Here is a 20,889-nt window from a genome sequence, read left to right as displayed (position 1 = left end):
TCTTCTAGGACCTTTTGTTTGATAGGTTCACTCTTAAGAAAAAAAAATAACAAAATAACACACACTCTTGATATTTCTTTTGGAAAAAAATCAAATTTTTACAGATGGGAGCTTTTAGCCTCTACTGAAGAGTTTTCTGATAGGTTGAAACTAATGCTGCAATTTTCATTAAGATTCCTTAACTTTTAGTGGGTCCCCCTCCCTTTTTTTTAAATCAGGCAAATTTTAAGAGGCTCGTAGCTTTTGGGGGGGTAACATTAAACTTACAAATTATATATATTTAGAATCAGAATAAAAATCCTATTCTTTTTATGTATCTTTTGTGGTCAAAATTCTGTTTTTTTTAGTGTTGGTTACTATTGGGCCGAATCGTTCCTTACTTACAGTTTTGTTATAAAGAACTATTTGATATTCGTCTTATTAATGTTAATGCCTAGAAATTAAGGCTCCTTAATACCATTTTCCGTCAATTAAGACTAGCCACAATGCCAATTAAGGCGAACTTTTATCTGTTAGGAAAGCTTTTATTCGCCTCTTTCACTGGCACTCTGTCAATCAAGCGTTAAATATAAATAAACAAAAATGTAGGCAAATCTATGATTATGCTTACTTTGCCTGGGAATAATTTATGTTAGTTCTTGCAGCTTAAAGCTTACCACTTTTATTTCAAAACCGCTTCAACATAGAGCAATGACGCAAGTTTGACTCTTATTGCAACAGATTAAACGAAATAAAGGGTTCACTGTGTGATTAGACACGTATGTTGGAATCTATTTTCCATGAATTTTTAAAATACCTTTTTTGTGTCTTCATTAAAAAACAGTAAAATTGTTGCCTCCCTTCATTTTCAAGAGTTGGTGCCACTGAAGACTTAAAACTATTAACAGGTTGACCTACCTAGCCGGGCAACAAACTACCGTGGCAGCCTGACCTCCACCCACTACTTCGCTCTATCATCTCAATGCACAAACGAACCTTTAAACCAAAACAGGAGGGAGAGGCCAGAGGCTACTAAAAACATGCATGACAAAACACTCAATTATTGTAATTCAGATAATTTCAAAAGATGAATTAGTTCTTCTTTCGTGAAGTTTTCTTTATAAAGATAATTTCTTAAACCACATTGGCCACTTTTATTGAATTTTATTCATCTTTTATGTTTTTGGTTTTGTCTTTGGTTTTTTGGTTCTTTTCAAATTGACTTTCCGCGTTTGTTTTTTGTTGTTTTTTTTCTTCGGTACTTTCTTTGGATACATTATTTTGTTTCGTGCTGAAGAAGAGAGGCGTTTGTCCTCTCGAAATATTCGCTTTGTTGTGTTTTTCACTATTTTCATTGTGCCTTTAAAAACCCCATTTTTGCTCGTTTTTCTGTCTTCTTTATAATATTCTCTTTAGCTTATTTTGCCAAACCCCGGTTGTGCCGCCCGGGATGCTTGACCCCCTAGCCCCCCTAGATCTGGCCCTGCCTATAGGCTTAGTCTATGACTATATATATCTAGCCCAATTAGGCAGGACTGGAATCCAGTTGTAACAGGATTGATTTTTATGTTAAAGGAAAAAATTGAATTGAATTCCAATGGTACAGTATGTTTTTTTCTTCTAACTGATTTCTTCGTTACAAAATAAAATGTACCAAATTTAATATTACTCGTTTGTGAAATTGTGTGCAAAATAGTGTTTAAAATTCTAGTCTAGGAGCTTTTGCTATCTTGGAAACAAGCTGAGTTAGGTGAATGGCATTTTCAGATGTAAATTCAAGGCCAAAAATATACCTTGGTAAGAACTACCGAGCTACTATGTTTAGCCTTTCCTGATTGCTATATAAATCCTGATTAAAATGTTTTACCTTCGTTTTGAGTTTTCAATCTCTTTTGCATTGGCTTTAGTTTTTGAGAAAGCAGTTCCTATTATTTCAGAAGATTTTTAAGTCTCTTAGTGAATTTTCCCCTAAATTTATGAAACAGATTTGAAAAAGCACTGCATGCGATATATTTTTGGGAAATTGTTTCAAATAAAAGAGGCTCTTGATTTTTCCCTATATTTTTAGAATTCTGAAAAACTAGTGCTTTACTGAAAATTAAGTCTTCTTGGATTTTTTTTAGAGGTTTAATTTTGTCTCGTAAAATTTGTTGATTTCATGGTGGGTGAAAAACTATTGGGAACTTCACCATTTTTTTTCTTTTTTTTTTATTAAGAAAACATGCAGATTAGTGGCTTTCCAGAAAGAGACATTTAAAAATGAAAAGAGACTCATTCGTGAATTGCCACTTCTTTGCTCTTGTTTACAGTTTGCCCTGCCCCTGGTCCCTGATGGTCCCTCATATAACGCTATCATCTACATACTAGCAAACTAAAAGAAAGCATTGAAATTTTTTACTTTCTAACAAGCAGCATGTTTGTACTGTCTGAATATCATATTTCCTTCCGTCATTATTCACAATTTTTTGCTCATTTAAAATAGGTAATTTAGCAGAAGTGGTTACAATGAAATAAAAATGGAAACAATAACAACTATATACATTAGTGACCCATAGCTGGTCCACCAGGGAAAGGGATGGGGCGCGTTGTCAAGTTAGAAACTATTATGTTAAAAAGGATATAAAATAAGGAATATAAAAGACCGCCAGGGGGGGAGGTGCTGCTGAATTGTCTGGAATGCCATTTTAAATCTTGAAAAAGAGTATAAAATTAGCAATTTAAAAATGCCCCCCTTTTTGTTGGAACATATCTCCTTCTGGAAAGCGGCTACTCTGGAGAGCCGCTATTTTTCTTCTTTTTTTCAGCAAATAGAAAGGTGGGTATCATGTCAGGACAGATGCTGCTGCCCTTGTTGTCTTCGTTGCGAGTTCCGACAACAAAATGCTACAGCTTCTGTTATTTCTGAGCAGATCGGGTATAGGTTGGTATCGGAAGCGAGAAGATTGAGAATAAAACCCTATGAATACCAAGTAGATTTCCTATTTTGTGGTCTCTCAGGTGTAACGCGTGCGTAACAATCTACCTTCCAGCTGCAATAAAACAGCTGTGCCCCCACACAACAGTGTTTTCCCTTCCTATTTACCAAAATCCTGTTTGATAGTCTGAAAATTCCTATAAATCCCTTTTGCTTGGCAAAAATCCATCAAACATCCCTGCCGTTTATAGGCAAGAGGGAATTATATGTAGTAAAAAACCATTTGGTCTTCCAGGTTTATCAAAGTTTTTTTTCATACGGATGGAATAGTATGTTCAAGTTGAAACGCATTTGATTCTCGCTATCATTGACAGCAGAATACTGCTGCCAAAGTAAAGTACAAAGTAGGCACTACCTAATATTTATTTTTCCAAGGCACTTCGTATAGAAGGAGTTGTTATTTAAATCCTCAAGATGGCTCATTTGATTAGAAATTAAAAGTTCTAATGACCTTTTCAAGAGGTGAAAATGACTGGACGAGCCCTCCCCCTCCCACAAACACGTCCCTTATCCTCCTAAAGACATCCGATAAAAATTTTGAGATACCTAATTTTCAATATAGTTGAAAGGTTTAAAACTATGCCTTTGGGATAACCTCCCCCGAAGACCACTGGGCCAATATTTGTAAGGTATCCAATTTCCCGACTGGTTAGATATAGTATTTGTCAAACAGTTCGCGGTAACGAAATGTAAGTAAGGAGCGACCCGGCTAAAAAGTAACCGAAACACTAAAAAAAGGAATTTTGATACCGATAGATACATCAAAAGAATCAGATTTTTATGCTCATTTCAAATATATAAGTTTCATCAAGTTTAGTCTTACCCATCAAAAGTTAAATTTGCCTTATTTTCGAAAAAGGAGGAAACACCTCCTAAAAGCCACGAACCTTAATGAAAATCACATCATCAGATTTAGCGTATCAGAGAACCATAATTTAGGGGTTTCAAGCTCCTATCTTCAAAATGTGGAATTTTGTATTTTTTGCCAGAAGAAAGATCACAGATGCGTGTTTGTTTGGTTTTTCCCCAGGGGTGATAGTAATGACCCAGTAGTCCTAGAATATTGCAGGAGGGCTCATTCGAAGGGAAATTAAAAGTTCTAGTGCCCTTTTTAAGTAGCTAAAAAAAATGGAGGACAACTAGGCCTCCTCCCACGCTAATTTTTTCTTCATGTCACCCGATCAAAATTTTGAGATAGTCATTTTGTTCAGCATGGTTGAAAAATATACAAACTATGTCTTTGAGGATGACTTAATCCCCCATAGTCATAGTACCCGGGGAACGGCTGCGAGTTATGAACTTTGCCCAATGTTTATAAAATACTATTGGTTATTGGGAAGTATACAAACGTTTTTAGGGGGGATTTTTTCTGGTAGTGGGGGGGGGAAGATCAGGGATTACATAGGAGGATCATGGAGGAAGTTTTCATGGGGGAAGGGACATTGCTATGAAGGGGGCGCCGGATTTCCCAGCATTATTTAAAAAAACAATTAGAAATTAAAAAAAAGAAGTTTTAAACTGAAAACTTTTCAACATCAAAACTTAAAACGAACAGAAACTATTATGTATATGATTGGGTTCGCCCCCTAGTCAATACCTCTCTCTTTACGCTGAAGTTTTTTTTAGTACTTTCATAAGAGCTATTTATTCTAATTAACGGCCTTTGTGATTAAGAGGTCATTCTTAAAGAATTGGAAAAAATCGGACTTCAGCGTAAAGAGCGCGCTATTGACTAGGGGGGGGGTCAAACCCCCCTAATATATGTAATAAAAATATACGAATATAGAAGTTCTTTACGTAAGTGAATTCGGAAGTTACGTATATTTTTTACTAATAAAAATGTTCGTAAATAAAATTAAACAACTTTCGAGAAAGCCATTTAGCCAAAAAAAGTAAAATTAACAGACAAATTTTGTTTTAATTATTCATGTATGGTGAGCCAAAATCAAAACCTGCATTAATTTAAAAACGTTCAGAAATTAAATTAAAAAAACAACAGTTTTTTTTAACTGAAAGTTAAGAGCGACATTAAAACTTAAAACGAACAAAAATTATTCCGTATATGAAAGGGGCTGTCCCCTCCTCAACGCCTTGCTCTTTACGTTAAAGTTTGACTCTTTCTCACAACTCTATTTTTTAAAACAATAAAAACTTATGTTGTAATTTTTTGCAATAACAATTTTTAATGTTGTTAAGAATTGTTGGAAAAGTTTCAGCAGCATACAAATAGCAGAGCAAACAAAAATTGTTAAAGAAAAAACCGAAAAGATTTAAACTATTATTTTCTTTTTCCCTGGAAAAGACCATATCAATATATAAGCAAAAGAAATTAATTAAAAAAGTTTTAAATAAATTTTTCAAGGAAAAGTAAAAAGATCCATTAAACCAAAAATGATCAAAAATAGAACCAAATAATCTACCAAGCGTAAAACTAAAGGTCTAAGTTAATAATGTCAGGCGTTACTGACAGTTCAACAAGATCATAGTTCGTTTGGATTTAGTTCAACATCCGCCTAAATTTTCCTAGAAAGCTTTAACTTAATACTCATAGCTTGCGCACTAGCAATTCTTGTAGTAGCAGTAGTAGTATCAGTAGCAGTATGCACATTGCATCTTTGTTTTTTTTGTCAACATCCCCTTCAACACACGATGAATGTTTCAACTTAATACCATGAACCGTTCCTGGTGCATTGCTGATACTTCCTCTTGACAACCTATGTAGGCATAGTCTGTTTCAATTTGGTTCAGTCAGTATCAATATTGCCAAAAATTTTCGCCCTAATACCCCTAGTCTTAGTAGCAGCACTAGTAGCACCAGTAGTTATAGGAGTAGTAGTTGTAAGTAGGAACCCATTATTGATTCCGACCGGGACAAGATCACGCGCCTTTTTCTAGGCCAATCACAGAGGTAGAAATACTACCGGGAGTGACGTCACAGCCACAAGTCCATTGAATCCGACCGGGTGTTACATCAGACCAGATTTCTCGGAATTGATTAGCATTGGATTTATGTAATAGGATGATGTGTAATTGATACAGACAGGAATTACGTTGAACCTATAGAGCGTCGATTGTGTAAGAATTCATGACAGAAAAATCAATAGGTTTCATGGAAATTTAAATGTATCAGTGCACAGTTGCCGGAAGAAAGCAACCTTCAGAGATTACGTTTAGAGCATTATTTGGGCGAAACAGATCGAGATATTTTAGTGATTATTTGAATAGGAAAAAGTTAGAATTTCTAGGTTGTGGTTGCTATAATACACAAGTTCCAATTTTCAATATAGAGGCTCCATTAAGAGTTATAAATGTATAAGAAAAAATTTATCAGAAAGTTATATCAGACCTCGTCTTTCGGGACTTAGACATGCGAATGGATTGAACATTCAATTCTGACACTTTCTTGCTTAACAGTATCTTTTTAAAAGTTCCCCATGACCTAGATGTTTCCTGATTACGACTTCTAAAAATTACTAACCTTATCCACTTCAGCTATTCATGCAAACATCCAACAATAAAATCAATATTAAAAAGAAAAGTACCACCATTTTCAGAAATTATACACATCGAAAACATCTATTTTCAAACACATTATTTACTGATCTTCTAAATTAAACGGCTAGATACAGTTTGCAGACGTTCACGAAACGTTGAATAGTCCTTTGTTCCTAAGTAATGCGCGAACTTGAGACACAAAATTAAATTTCAGGTGAATCTACAGAGTTCAAATCTTGTTCCTTTTAAGCTTTTTTTATATTTATATTATTTTTGCGGATCGAGTTCAAAAGGAAAAAAAAGGTTTGTGTAGGGATATACATAAAGTCAAAAAGTAATATTGGGAGGGGGTAAAGATGTGTACTTCAAGTTGAAAAAATAGATTGATTTCGAATATTAAGAAAAGAACTTGTGCCAAATTTATAAAATAAAACCTTTGACTAATATTGGTTTGTGTTTGGGTATGCATAAAGTCGATAGGTAAAGTTGAGAAGATGAAAACGATAAGGACCCCATGTTCAAAAGAGAATATAAAAGGGAAACCAAGAAAATAGACTTCCCAGAATTCACAAAATAGAGCCTTCGAATTATTTTGATTTATGTAGGGATATACAGAAGGTCGAAAAGAGTGTTCGGAGGGAAAAAAAATGTGTCCTCACAGTTGAAAAAAAGTATTTAGGAGGAATTTGGAAAAAAGAACAAGTATTAAATTCATACAATAAATCCTTTTAAAAATATTGTTCGGTGTTGAGGTATGCGTAAAGTCGAAAAGTAACATTGGGAGGGGAAAAGATGTGCAATCCAAGTTTAAAAAAATGGTTTTAGGAGAAATACTAAGAAAGGAACGTGTATTTAATTGATAAAATAAAGCCTTTGAATAATATTGTTTGGTGTTGTGATATGCGTAAAGTCGAAAAGTAATGTTGGGAGGGGAAAAATATTTACTCCAAGTTGAAAAAAATGGATTTAGGAGGAATATAAAGATTGGAACGTGTATTGAATTTATAAAATAAAGCGTTTGAATAATATTTGTCTGTGTTGGAGCATGCATAAGGTCGAAAGTAATATTGGGAGGGGAAAAAGATGGATACTTAAAATTGAAAAATGGATTTAGGAGGAATATTAAGAAAAGAACTTGTATTGAATTGATAAAATAAAGCCTTTGAATAATATTGTTATGTGTTGGGAAATACATAAAGTCAAAAGTAATGTTGGGAGTGGAAAAAGATATGTACTCCAAGTTGAAAAACGGTTATACGAGGAATATTAAGAAAGGAACATTAATTGAATTTATTAAATAAAGCCTTTGAATAATATTGGTTTGTGTTGGAATATACATAAAGTTGAAAAGTAATGTTGGGAGGGGAAAAAGATGTGCACTCCCAGTTGGAAAAAAATGGATTTAAGAGGAACATTGACAAAGGTACGTGCATTGATTTGATAAAATAAAGCCTTTGAATAATATGGGTCTATTTTGGGGTATTCAGGAGATCGATAAGTAATATTGGGAGGGGTAAAAGATGTATACCCCAAGTTGAAGAATGGATTTAGGAGGAATATTAAGGAAAGAGCATGTATTGAATTGATAAAATAAAGTCTTTGAATAATTTTGGTTTGTGTTGGGATATACAGAAGGTATAAAAGTAGTGTTTTGAGGGGAAAAAGATGTCTCCTCCAAGTTGGAAAAAATGGATTTAGGAGGTATATTAAGAAAAGAACATTTATTGAACTCATAAAATAAAGCTTTTGAATGAAATTGTTTGGTGTTGGGATATACATAAAGTCGAAAAGTAATGTTGGAGTTCTCCGACATGCTGATTCTAATAATGTAATTTTCATGGAGATTCTTTAACCTTTTAGGGTTAACTTACCGTTTTAGGAATTACCTTTTAGGCTTTACCAACATGCTGAACCTGAAAGTGTGTTCTCCGACATGCTGAAGCTGAAAGTATAATTTTCATGGAGATTATTTGACCTTTCAGGGTTAATTTACAAAATAAATCCTTTGAATAATATTGGTTATTAGCCTTTGAATAATATTGGTTATTAGCCTTTGAATAATATTGGTTATTATTTTTGCGGATCGAGTTCAGAAGGACATTTGAGGTGAAGTTTTATTTTTAAGATGAGTTTGAAAAAAAAGGTTTGTGTAGGGACATACATACAGCCGGAAAGTAATATTGGGAGGGGAAAAAGATGTATACTCCAAGTTGAAAAAAATGGATTTAGGAGGAATATTAAGAAAGTAACTTGTATTGAATTGATAAAATAAAGACTTTGAATAATATTGGTTTGTGTTGGAGCATGCATAAGGTCGAAAGTAATGTTGGGAGGGGAAAAAGATGTATACTACAAATTGAAAAATGGATTTAGGAGGAATATTAAGAAAACAACATGCATCGAACTGATAAAACATAGCCTTTGAATGCTATTGGTTTTTGCCTGGATATACATCAAGTCGAAAGTAATGTTGGGAGGGGGAAAAGATGAAATAATGCCACTTGAGGAATATTTCAGACCAATATATTCTGTGTCAATCACACCAAACATTAGTATAGCTGAAAAAAGGCTTAAATTAAATAAATATGTAACGTTTCTGACACTCTAACAAATACAGCACACTTTCTTGGATATACTTAAGGTCGAAAAGTAATGTTGGGAGGGGAAAAGATGTACACTCCAAGTTGAAAAAAATGGTTATTAAGAAAAGAACATGTATTGAACTGATAAAATAAAGCCTTTGAATAATATTGGTTTATTTAGGGATATACATAAAGTCAAAAAGTAATGTCGGGAGGGGGAAAAGATGTGTACTCCAAATTGAAAAATGGATTTAGGAGGAATATTAAGAAAAGAACTCGTACTGAATTTATGAAATAATGCCTTTGAATAATATTGGTCTGTTTTAGGGGTATGCATAAAGTCGAAACGTAATGTTGGGAGGGGAAAAAGATGTACACTCCAAGCTGAAAAATGGGTTTAAGAGGAATATTAAGAAAAGAAATGTATTAAATTGATAAAATAAAGCCTTTGAGTAATTTTGGCTTATGTAGGGATATAGATATAGTCGAAAAGAAATGCTGGGAGGGAAAAAGATGTGTATTCCAATTTTAAATAAATATTGTAGGAGGAACTTTAAGAAAAAATCTTGGACGGAATTAATAAAATTAGGACTTTGAATGATATTGGTATGTGTTGGGGTATGCAGAAAATTAAAAAGTAATGTTGGATTTAGGAGGAATATTAAAAAAGGAACGTGTATTGGATTTATAAAATAAAGCCTTTGAATAATACTGGTCTCTGTTGGAGTATGAATAAAGTCAAAAATAAAGTTGGGAGGGGAAAAAGATGTATGCTACAATTTAGAAAATGGATTTTGGTGGGATATAAAAAAAGCACCGTGTATTGATTTTATAAAATAAAAACTTTGAATAATATGGTTATGTGACGGGATGTGCATAAAGTCGAAAGTAATGTTGGGAGGGGAAAAAGATGAAATAATGGCACTTAAGGAATATTTCAGACCAATATATTCTGTGTCAATCACACCAAACATTAGTATAGCTGAAAAAAGGCTTAAATTAAATAAATATGTAACGTTTCTGACACTCTAACAAATACAGCACACTTTCTTGGATATACTTAAGGTCGAAAAGTAACGTTGGGAGGGGAAAAGATATACACTCCAAGTTGAAAAAAATGGTTATTAAGAAAAGAACATGTATTGAATTTATAAAATAATGTCTTTGAATATTATTGGTTTAGGTAGGGATATACACAAAGTCGAAAAGTAATTTTGGGAGGGGGGAAAAAGATGTGTACTCGAAGTTGAAATAACGGATTTATGTGGAATATTAAGAAAAGAACGCGTATCGAATTTATGAAATAAAGCCTTTGAATATTATTGGTCTGTGATGGGGTATGCATAAAGTGGAAAAGTAATGTTGGTCGGGGAAAAAGATGTGTACTCCAAGCTAAAAAAAATGGATTTAAGTGGTAGACCAAGAAAAGAACATACATTATCCTTATAAAATAAAGTATTTGGATAATTTTGGTTTATTTTGAAATGAAGATGAGGTCCAGAAGAAGTGTCAAGAGTTGAAAAAAATATGTCATCCTTGTTGAAAAAATGGATATACGAGAAATATTAAGAAAGGAACAGGCATTGAATTGATGAAATGAAATCTATGAATAATTTTGCTTTATGTTGGAATATATAAAAAGTAGAAAAGTACTGTTGGGAAGGTAAAAGAGAGGTATGCTCCACGTTAAAAAAAAGATTAATGAGGAACATTAAAAAAGAACAATGTCCGGATTTGATAAAATTATAGCTTTGAATAATATTGGTCTCTGTTGGAGTATGAATAAAGTCAAAAATAAAGTTGGGAGGGGGAAAAGATGTGTACTCCAAGTTGAGAAAATGGATTTATGATGAATAATCAGAAAAGAAATTGTATCAAATTGATAAATAAAGCCTTTGAATGACTTTGTTTTGCTCTGGGGTATACAGGAGTTCGATCAGCAGGGCCTGGAGTGGAAAAAAATAAACGTCTCATGATGAAAAATGGACTAAACTCGTATATCGGGGCAAGAACATGAATTAACTTTATCAAACAATGTCATTGGATAACTTTGGTTTGCGTTGGGATAAACATAAAGATGAAAAGGAATGTTGGGATGGGAAAAAGATATGCACTTCAAGTTGAAAAAAATGGTTTTAGGAGCAATAATAAGAAAAGAACATGTATTGAATTGATAAAATAGAGCCTTTGAATAATATTGGTTTGTGTTGGAATATACATAAAGTAGAAAAGTAATGTTGGAGTTCTCCGACATTCTGAATCTGATAGTGTAATTTTCATTGAGATTCTTTCACCGACATTCAGGTTCACCGACATGCTGAACCTGAAAGTGTGTTCTCCGACATGCTCATTCTGAAAGTATAATTTTCATGGAGATTATTTGATATTTTGGGGTTAATTTACTCGAAAAAGGCGTGGGGTATTAAGATAAAACTTTAAGAAAAAGTTGAGAGGAATGCCGAACACAATCTAACACACTATGTCCATGCTGGTTGTCAAAAGGAACATCAGCAATATCTAAGGATGGCTGGGGGGAAGGGAGTTAGTTGAAACTTTCAATTGATGTTGAAGAGTGATCGAAGAGCCACCAGCCCCACTCCTTGCCCTTTTTAGGGATCTCCTTTTCTCAACACTGATCGAAATTTTGAAATGGCCTTCATGTTCAAACTAGTCAAAAGGTTTAACAGCTATGCCTCAGAAATAGCTGGAGGCAATGACATGTCTGCCACAGCCCTGGGCAAGGATTGTAAATTGTGCAACATGCCTTTTGTTTGGATGCAAGATTTTTCATTGGGAAAAGGGGAAATATTTGGCTCTGGATGGGTCGGGAAAGGCTAAGGGTATTAAGGTACAACTTTGGGGAATGTTTAGGGGTGTGTTAAACTAAATCAAGAGGCACTATGTTCCTCCAGTTTATTAGAAAGGAAGATATTCAATACCTGAAGAATGGCCTAGAGTATTAAGTTGAAAATTTCAGGACATGTTGAGGGAAACGCTGGTAAGTTGTTGGATGGCTACCATCCCCCTCCCGTGTTCCTTTTGGATACCATTCTTTAAAAGAAAATACGATCAGCCTATATATCATTCAAAAAAGTCTGAAGTCAGCCTATATCTCAGTCAAAAAATAATAATACCAATGGGGACAACATACCCCCCTCCCCCACAGTTCCTGGAGCAATAAATATAAATTTTGCAATTTGTTCATTCTTTAATTTCTGGATAAATCGTTGGGAAAGGGGGATTGTTTGATCATGGGTGTGTTCAACAATTCTAATGGTACTAAGGGGAAGTTTCAAGGAACTTCGAGCTAAATCAAAAGACACTATATATGTCTAGGTCATCAAAAACGCGCATCTGCAATATTTTAGGAACGTATAAGGTAATTAGCTTGAAAATTTCTAAGCCAATACTACTGTGACTGCAATTGCGACTGTTTGTGGCTGCTTCTAAGTTTAATTGCTAGGGCGACTACTTACAACTGTGACTACTTGTGACTTCACCTACGACTACTTGTAACTGCAACTACTTGCGACAGCGACTACTTTTACTTGTAACTATTCTCGGGGAATCGTGAGGGTTATATTGAACAAAACCAAATCCCACCATATGGATACTGGTTGTCAAAATGACCTATCAGCAATATCTCAGGGATAGCTGAGGGAATTAAGCTGAAAGTTCCGTGCCTTGTTCAGGGGAATGTTCAAAATTGTCCGGATGGCGGTCACTCCCTCCCCACACCGTATTTGGATGCCTCCCTAACACTGACCGAAATTTACAAAAAAATATTCTATTCAATATAGTAAAACGGTCTTACAACCCCTGCCCACAGCGAAAATTATAAATTAAGCAATTTACCTATTGTTTATATAAATGTTTTATCATTTGGAAAGGAGGAATTTTTGATCGTCGGTGTGACAAAAAAACTTAGGGTGTCAAGGTAATACCTTAGGAAATGTTGAGGACATTGCTGAACTAAATCAAAATACACGTGGTGCATCCAGGCTAGCAATAGGGGAAATCTACAGTACCTTAGTAACAGAAAAGGGTATTAACTTGAAACCTTCAGGGCCACTAATACTACTACTACTGCTTGGGCTGCAACTGCGAATGTGACTACTTGTGACTGCGACAACTCTGACTGTGATACTTGCGACAAATCTGACTGTGATACTTGCGACTACTTCTATTGTTCCTTGTTTCAGTAAATTTTGGCGGGATGTTGAAGAAAATCAAAACACACTTTGCGCAAGCCAAATGTCAGAAAGGTACATAAGTAACATCTCAGGAAAGGCTTAAGGTATTAAACTGAAGCTTTCAGGGCATATTGAACAGATCTTGGTCGGGCATAGGGTACCGCTTGTCTATTTAGATGCCTGCCATCTCAATATTGATCAAAATCCTGAGATAGCCACTTTGTTCAAAATAGTAAAAAAATATAACAAATTTGCCCACATCACTGGAGCAAGAATAGCAACTGATGCACTGTGCCCTTTGTTCGAAAACATTATATATTATATGGAGCAGAGGGGGAATGTTTGATCCTGGGTGCGTCAGAAAAGGCCAAGGGTATCAGGTAAAACTTCAGGGAATGTTGAAGAAGATGTTAAACTAAATGAAATGAAAATATCTGCATTCAGGTTTTTAAAAGGGTGTGTCTGATATTGAATTGCAAAAACTAGCTATTGTGACTTCTTGTGATAGTGACTGCAATTAAGGCTAAATGCAATTGCGACTATAACTATTTGCGATCGCAAATGCCTTCGACTATGAGTACTTACGACTGCAATGATTTGCGACTGTAAATACGAATGCACCTCGAATGCCCCTACAGCTACTTGCAACTATGACTACTTGAAATTGTGATTGCGACTCCTTGCGACAACGATTACGGCAACTTGTGACTATGAATGCGGCAACTCTTTTCTGCAACTGCTACCACTTGCAACTGTAACTACTGCAATCAGTGCTACTACTACAACAGTGATTCCGACTGTGACTGCAAATACTAGTGCAACTTTTACTACTACAACTAGAACGATCTAACTAAATTAAAGGTTAAACTGGATCCTGGAACTCAAAATGGGATAGTGCACCCAAGTTTTCAAAAGGGCTATTCTGCAGTGTCTCACGAATGGCTAAGGCCATTCGTGAAAATGTCAAAGAATATTGAAGGGGATGTTGAACTTAATCAAAGGACTCTAGGAGCATCCAAGCTGTCAAAAGGGTGCACCTTGGTATATTTGCATTGGTATTACAATCTACTACTGGTATTGAGTTGAAACTTTCATGGAAAGCAAAGGGATATGTTAAACAAAATCAAAAGACACTATATGCATTGAAGGTGTCAAATTGGCAAATCTTCAGTATTTCATTAACAGATAGGGAAGGGTATCTAGTTGAAATATTCAGATAATATTAAGAGAATATGTTGAACTTGAAAACATATGTGCATCCCAGTGGTTGATGGGCTAGATTAAAGGATCTCAGCAACGGCTAAGATTATCCAGTTGAACTCTTCAGGAATTATCTATAATGACTTAAGAGGAATTATCGATAGCGATTTGATTTAGTTGAGCTAAATCAAAAGACAACATATGTATTCTGTTTGTCAAAATGCATGTCTGTGATGTTTCAGTAATATTTGAGGGCATTAGATTGAAACTTTCAGATAATGTTGACAAGAATGTTCAAAATACAGTTGGGTGCATCCCGGTAATTAAAAGAACGCATCTGCTATTTCTCAGGAACGGCCGATGGCGTTTAGTTGAAAATTTCAAGAAATAAAGAAGAGATTTTTAAAGTTAATCAAAGGACACTAATTATAACTCATAAATTAGAATCAGATATATTAATTCATAAGCAATAGATGTGAAAAACTGGAGAAGTAATCATTATATTAAATAATAATACAACTCTGGGCATAAAAAGGAACAGAAATTAACTAAAGAAAAGACTCCGAAAAAGAAGTTTTTCAAAGAAAAGTCGAGCCATATTAAACCTAAAACTAGATAAATAAAGCAGTATACTAATTTAAACTGAAAACGGTCAAAATTTGCTATTAAAGAATAAATGAAACACAAAATAAATATAGATTAAAATAAATGATCAAATCAAGCCTAAGCAATAAAAGTTAAAGATATAGATGAATAAATAAATCTTAAATTGATTAGAAATTAAACTGAATATTAAAGTCAACTTAAAACAAACAGAAATTACTACAAATGGGAGTTTGACTAATGCCCCCTTCTCCATCCCCTAACCTTAAAGTTCTAAAGCCCATTGTGTCATTTGTACTTTATTGAAAAGAAAATATGTTATGAATATATATATCAATAACATTGAAGATAAAAATATTGATTAAAATTTCATATTAGTAATATTGAAAAATAAAAAAAATATACACTATGTTTTATCTGGAATACTATGAACAGTATTCTATCTTGAAGTTACAGTGTTCAGTCTTGAAGTGTTGAGATTTCCAGAAGTTAATATCATTATATATTAAATATTTAATTTTGTTTTATTGGTTTCTTTCCAGTCATCTGGATTATCATAGTGTTTTTTTTTATTTGTCATCGATATTTTGAATAACTAAAACATGAAAAACAAATTTGTTTCTATTTTTATATTTAGACTTCAAAAGATGTGAATATTCAATACTTGATACTTCAAGGAAAATGGAAGAAGAAGAAATAAATGAAGGAAAGATTGCATCTTATGATTGGAAAAATAGCAACGAAGAAAATGATGAATGGAGACAAGAAATTGAAAAAATTAGTGAAGTAAAATATAGCTTTCATTCCGCAGAACTACTGGAAAAAATGGATCAGCTAGGTATATCTCTAATTCTAAATTACCTTAGTTCGTCTTCTGTATTTATTTTATCTACTCTCTTTAAACGAGCAATAATTGTGTATGAATATCTTTATCTTATTTTTCTCGAGAACGGCTCCACATTTTTTTTTTTATTTTTTTTTTTTTTTTTTTTTTTTTTAATTGGCACACGTGAGATGTTCTGGCCTTAAAAAACAGTCTAAACAGGTCACAAGTTTGGAAAAATTCGTTTACACCTTTAGTTAAAATTAAATAAAAAAAAAACAAGTTTTTTCAACTGATAGTAAGGAGCAACATTAAAACTTAAAACGAACAGAAATTATAACGTATATGAGGGGGTTCGCAGTAGTGGGGCCTGTATTGATTCAAAGACATGCCCTCCCCAGTTTCGAAGACATGCCCTCCCTTTTCCATAAGATTTCTATGACATGCCCTCTGACGTCACGCGACACACCCCGTTTCAAGCGAATGTTACACCACGTGACACACTCGCCTTTAAAGGGTCAGATAAGTGGAGCTACCAACCCCTCAAGCCATCACACCTAATGCAGTTACCAGTTCTATTAAAGGGGACACAGTTTGCCAAGACTCCGTGACACAACCCTCTGGACTCCAATTACGTCATGACACACCCCGTTTCAAACGGAGAGATATGTCACCATGCGTCAGGAACCCATGGGAGAATCCCCACTTGTAACGTAATGACAGCTCGCACCTTACATAATTATTGTGCATCACTATCACGTAATACCCTTTTTCGCCCGAAACCCCCAAAGCGTTTTTTCCATTAAGTTAATGGCGGCACACATTTATGTAAGTTCAGCGCATCTTACGCATGGACGGCTCATCCATCACTGCCAGATAATACCATTTTGAAATTTTTTATCCCAAAAGCCTCGAGACATTTTCTTTTTTCGGCGTTACGTTTTTCACTCGAAATACCTTTCATATTTTTTCTTTTTTTTTTCTTTTTCTATAGTTCTTGACCCCGCCAGGATTCAAAAAGTCATTCCCTTCCAATTGTACAGCGATATCCATTTTGTTCAACGTAGTTGAAAGTTTTGGAAATTAGGTCCTTTAGGATGATAAACCCCTCAGAGCCCTCAGTGCAAGGGTTTTATGTTATGCCCTGGAGGCATATATTGTTTATATAGAAAGTTGTAGTAGAAATTTCAAAAAGGGCTCATTTGATTGGAAATTGAAAGGGCTAGTGCCCTTTTTAATAGTTGAAAGTGAATGGAGAGTAATTACCCCCCTCTCACGCCCACCATTTCCCCAAGCACATTCAATCAGAGTTTAGAGCTATTTTGTTCAACGTAGTTGAAAGTTCTGGAAATTATGAATTTGAGGATGACAAACTCCCCAGAGCCCACAGAGAAAAGGCTTTAAGTTATGCCCTGGGGGCATATAAGGTTTTTATAGATAACGTTGTCGTAAAAACTTTAAATGGGGCTCACTCAATTGGAAATTAAGAGGGCTAGTGCCCTTTTTAATAGTCGAAAGTGATTGGAGGGTAACTACCCCCTTCTCACGCCTACCATTCCCCCAAACACATCCAATCAAAATTTTGAGATAGCCATTTTGTTCAACCTAGTTGAAAGTTCTGGAAATTAGGTCTTTGAGGATGACAACCCCACTCAGGGCAAGGGTTATAAGTATGCCGGGGGGGGCATATAAGGTTTTTATTGAAAGCGTTGTCTTAGAAACTTCAAAAGGGCTCATTTGATTGGAAATTCAAAGGGCTAGTGCCTTTTTTAATAGTCGAATGTAATTTAAGGGCATGTAACCCCCCCCCCCCTCTCACGCCCACTATTTCCCCAAACACATCCAATCAAAATTTTGAGATAGCCATTTTGTTTAATGTAGTTGAAAGTTTTGGAAATTCGGTTTTTAAGGATGAAAAACCCCCTCACAGCCCTTAGGGAAAGGGTTGTAATTTATGCCCTGGGGGCATAAAGTGATCGGAAGGCTTGACTTTTTTATAGCAAAGATCTATGTGGGTGTAATGTTTTGTTTTTTTTAGACCAGGACACTTCGTATCGAGGGATTTCTCGTAGGAACTTCGAAAATGGCTCATTCGATTGAAACTTGAAAGGGCTGATGCCCTTTTTAATAGTTGAAGGTGATTGGAGGGCAACTAATCCCCCTCCCAAACCACCCTATCATTTGCCTATTATGTTTAAAAACTAAAGGGTGCCTTAAGATTAAATCAAAATGCACTGTGTTAATGCTAATTCTCAATAAGACATCTCAGCAGTGAATCTCAAAAACGACTGAGGGTATTATGTTCAAACTTTCTGGGCTACTTCTGCTCTTAAAAATTTAACCAAATGAAAATTGCGTAAGTGTATCCAAGCTATCAAAGAAATTAAACAGATTTTTTTTGCGAATGGTATCAAGTTTTCCATATCAGGTCAACTAGAGGAGGTATGAAACTAAATTAAACACTACTATTTGTGTCCAGATTTTAAAAGGGTGTATGTTGTTAAAAATTGCTGAAAATTTTTCTCCGGCATAGGAATAGCAGGCCAAATTATAAAGTCTTAAAAAAACGAAAAGATTTAAAGTATTATTTTCTTTTCGCCTGAAAAGACTAAGTCAATATAAAACGAACAGAAATTAATTAAAAAAAAAATTGTCCACAAAATAAGTTTTTCAAAGAAAAGTAAAGAACCAAAAATGAGCAAAAATAAAACCAAATAATCTACCAACCGTGAAACTACTACAAATCAGCATCGATAATAAATGAAACCCAAACCAACAGAAATTACAATAAATAACCGAGTCAAACTCAAATCGAGCAGAAATTAACATGAGTAGGGCTCAAAACCCTTATGCCTTTCCAAGGCCAGAAAATAATTTACACTTTACTGAAAAAAAAAATGGAATGTGCATTGTCAGTTTAATATACATATATACTAATATTTAGTAATCAAAATGTTAATATTATTTGATTTATTAAAGTTATAAAAGTAAAAACATTTATATTTTTTCAGTAAAGTGCAGTAGTAAAGTGCAGAAATTATTATAAATAACCAAGTAAAACTTAAAACGAGCAAAAATAAACAAGAGTAGGAATTACAACCCCTGGGGACTCCCCTGATTGTCATGAGGACTGTGGGGAGGCTGACATCCCCAAAGACATAATTACTGGATCTTTCAACAATGTTGAACAAAATAGCTCTCTTAAAATTTAAGTCGCATGTGTTTTGGAGAATCATAGGCTTCGGGGGAGTGATGGTTGCCCTCTATTCACTTTTGACTCTTAAAAAGGGCTCTAGAACTTCCAATTTTCAATCAAATAAGCCCCATCTAGTCTTAAGTTTATGCAACCACCCGTTCCATAAAAACCTTGTGTGCCGCGAGGCATAACTTACAACCCTTGCCCCTGGGCTCTGGAGGGTTGTATCCACACTCTGAAGACATTGACACATGTTTTTTGGACTATTGCGAACAAAATGGTTATCTCATTGTTTCGATCAGATACGTCTGGGGAAAAGGCAAAGTTGGGGGTGGGAAATTTGCCCTTAATCACTTTTTACTCTTAAAAGGGAACTATAACTATGCATTTCCAATCAAATGAGCCTCCTCTAAAGTTCACACGACCACTCCTTCCATAAAACTTTGTATGCCCCCGAGGTATAACTAACAGCCCTTTCTCCCAGTCTCTGGGGGTTTGTGTCAACCCCAAAGGCCTTTTTATGCGATCTTTGTACTGTTTTTGAACAAATGGCTATCTCAAAATTTCTATCAGATACTTTCCCGGAAAATACGACGTGTGAGGGTGTGGTTGCTGCCCTCTGATCACTTTGACTTTTAAAAAGGGCACTAGAGCTTCTGAGTACCATTCCAATGATCCTCCTCCAAATTGTATACGACCAACCTTCCTATTAAAACCTTATATACCCCCTAGGCATAACTTACAACCCTTAGCCTGAGGTTTGTAGGTGGGGGGGGGGGTTGTTATCCTCCATGACCTTCCATCCACGTTGAAAAAAATGACTATCTCAAAATTTTGATTGGATGTGTTTGGGAAAATGATGGCCATGGGGAGAAGCTGGTTGCCCTCGAATCAATTTTGACTATTATAAAGGGCGCTAGCCCTTTCGATATCCGATTGAACGAGCCCCTTTCAAGTTTCTGCGACAACTCGTTCTATAAGAAGTGTCCTGGTCTAAACAAACCAAAAATAATTATACATAAAAAATAAATTGTGCCCACATCGCTCTTTACTTAGGCAGCACTATTGCGCTTCTAATTATAAAATTATTAATTTGATAAATTATTAGTGCCCTTATCACATTGCCTCCCCCCTCTTAAAAATTTTGCTTCAGATCCGCCGGTTTGTAACTCGCCCTTGGATCTCGAAGTTCATTATTTCTTCAGTCCCTGAACTTGACGTTCCACTATACCTAGATCTACCGCCAATATATGCGCAATTGTAAATTTGAAGTGCTCAAGTTTTTTCAATCCTTTGTATCGATCATATGCTCTTTTCCTTTAGAATTTCTTTTAGAGAAGAGGCACATTGATTCAGGAGAAATGATGGTGGAACAAAATGCTGTCAAAATCTAGGCGAAAAATTAAGCATTTTTCGCTTTCTAGGGAAAGAGAATGGACTTTAGCAATCTTCTTCTTTTGCCTATACACTTCATATTATTCTATTTTTAAATGCATTCTTTTTATGTTTCATAGTTGTCATAGTTGTCATGGTTATGTTTCGTGGTTGGTATTTAATCGGCAGGTATTTAATGATTATTGTCTGTAATACTATGTAAACTAAAGTGAGAATTTTTGTAGGTCACACGCCTCCTCTTCAGTTTTATGTAAATCAAAATGCTTGTTATGAAAATGGGAGTTTTGAAGATACTGATGATGAGAGTGACTCAAGAGTAACCGATAATTCAAATGATGTAATCAGCATTCATTTTTTAGAAACAATTTTTGAAGAGACTGATGATGACATTGAGGTTCGTTCTTTGAATACAAACCACCTTTTGTGTTTACCACAGGGCTCCTGTGGCC

General features: G+C 34.8%; 1 protein-coding gene across 3 annotated transcripts in view; it reads left to right on the top strand.

Moving 5' to 3' along the window:
- The window catches only part of LOC148948449 (uncharacterized), a 128,806-nt gene that overhangs the window by 7,177 nt on the left and 100,740 nt on the right, over positions 1-20,889 (top strand). Inside the window, exons 1-3 of one of the 3 annotated variants that reach the window (XM_089094372.1) lie at positions 6,012-6,028; positions 15,664-15,864; positions 20,665-20,834. In XM_089094372.1, the coding sequence (XP_088950498.1) occupies positions 15,708-15,864; positions 20,665-20,834 (327 nt within the window). In that variant the 5' untranslated portion in view covers positions 6,012-6,028; positions 15,664-15,707. Of the gene's footprint in view, positions 1-6,011; positions 6,029-15,663; positions 15,865-20,664; positions 20,835-20,889 lie in introns of those variants that run through there. The other 2 variants (XM_089094371.1, XM_089094373.1) reach the window with 2 other exon arrangements.

The sequence above is a fragment of the Artemia sp. Qi Xiang Cuo genome, chromosome 9 (assembly GCF_049724085.1).
Source record: "Artemia sp. Qi Xiang Cuo chromosome 9, ASM4972408v1, whole genome shotgun sequence".
Classification (NCBI taxonomy): domain Eukaryota; kingdom Metazoa; phylum Arthropoda; class Branchiopoda; order Anostraca; family Artemiidae; genus Artemia; species Artemia sp. Qi Xiang Cuo.
This window is presented reverse-complemented; position numbering and strand designations above follow the sequence as displayed.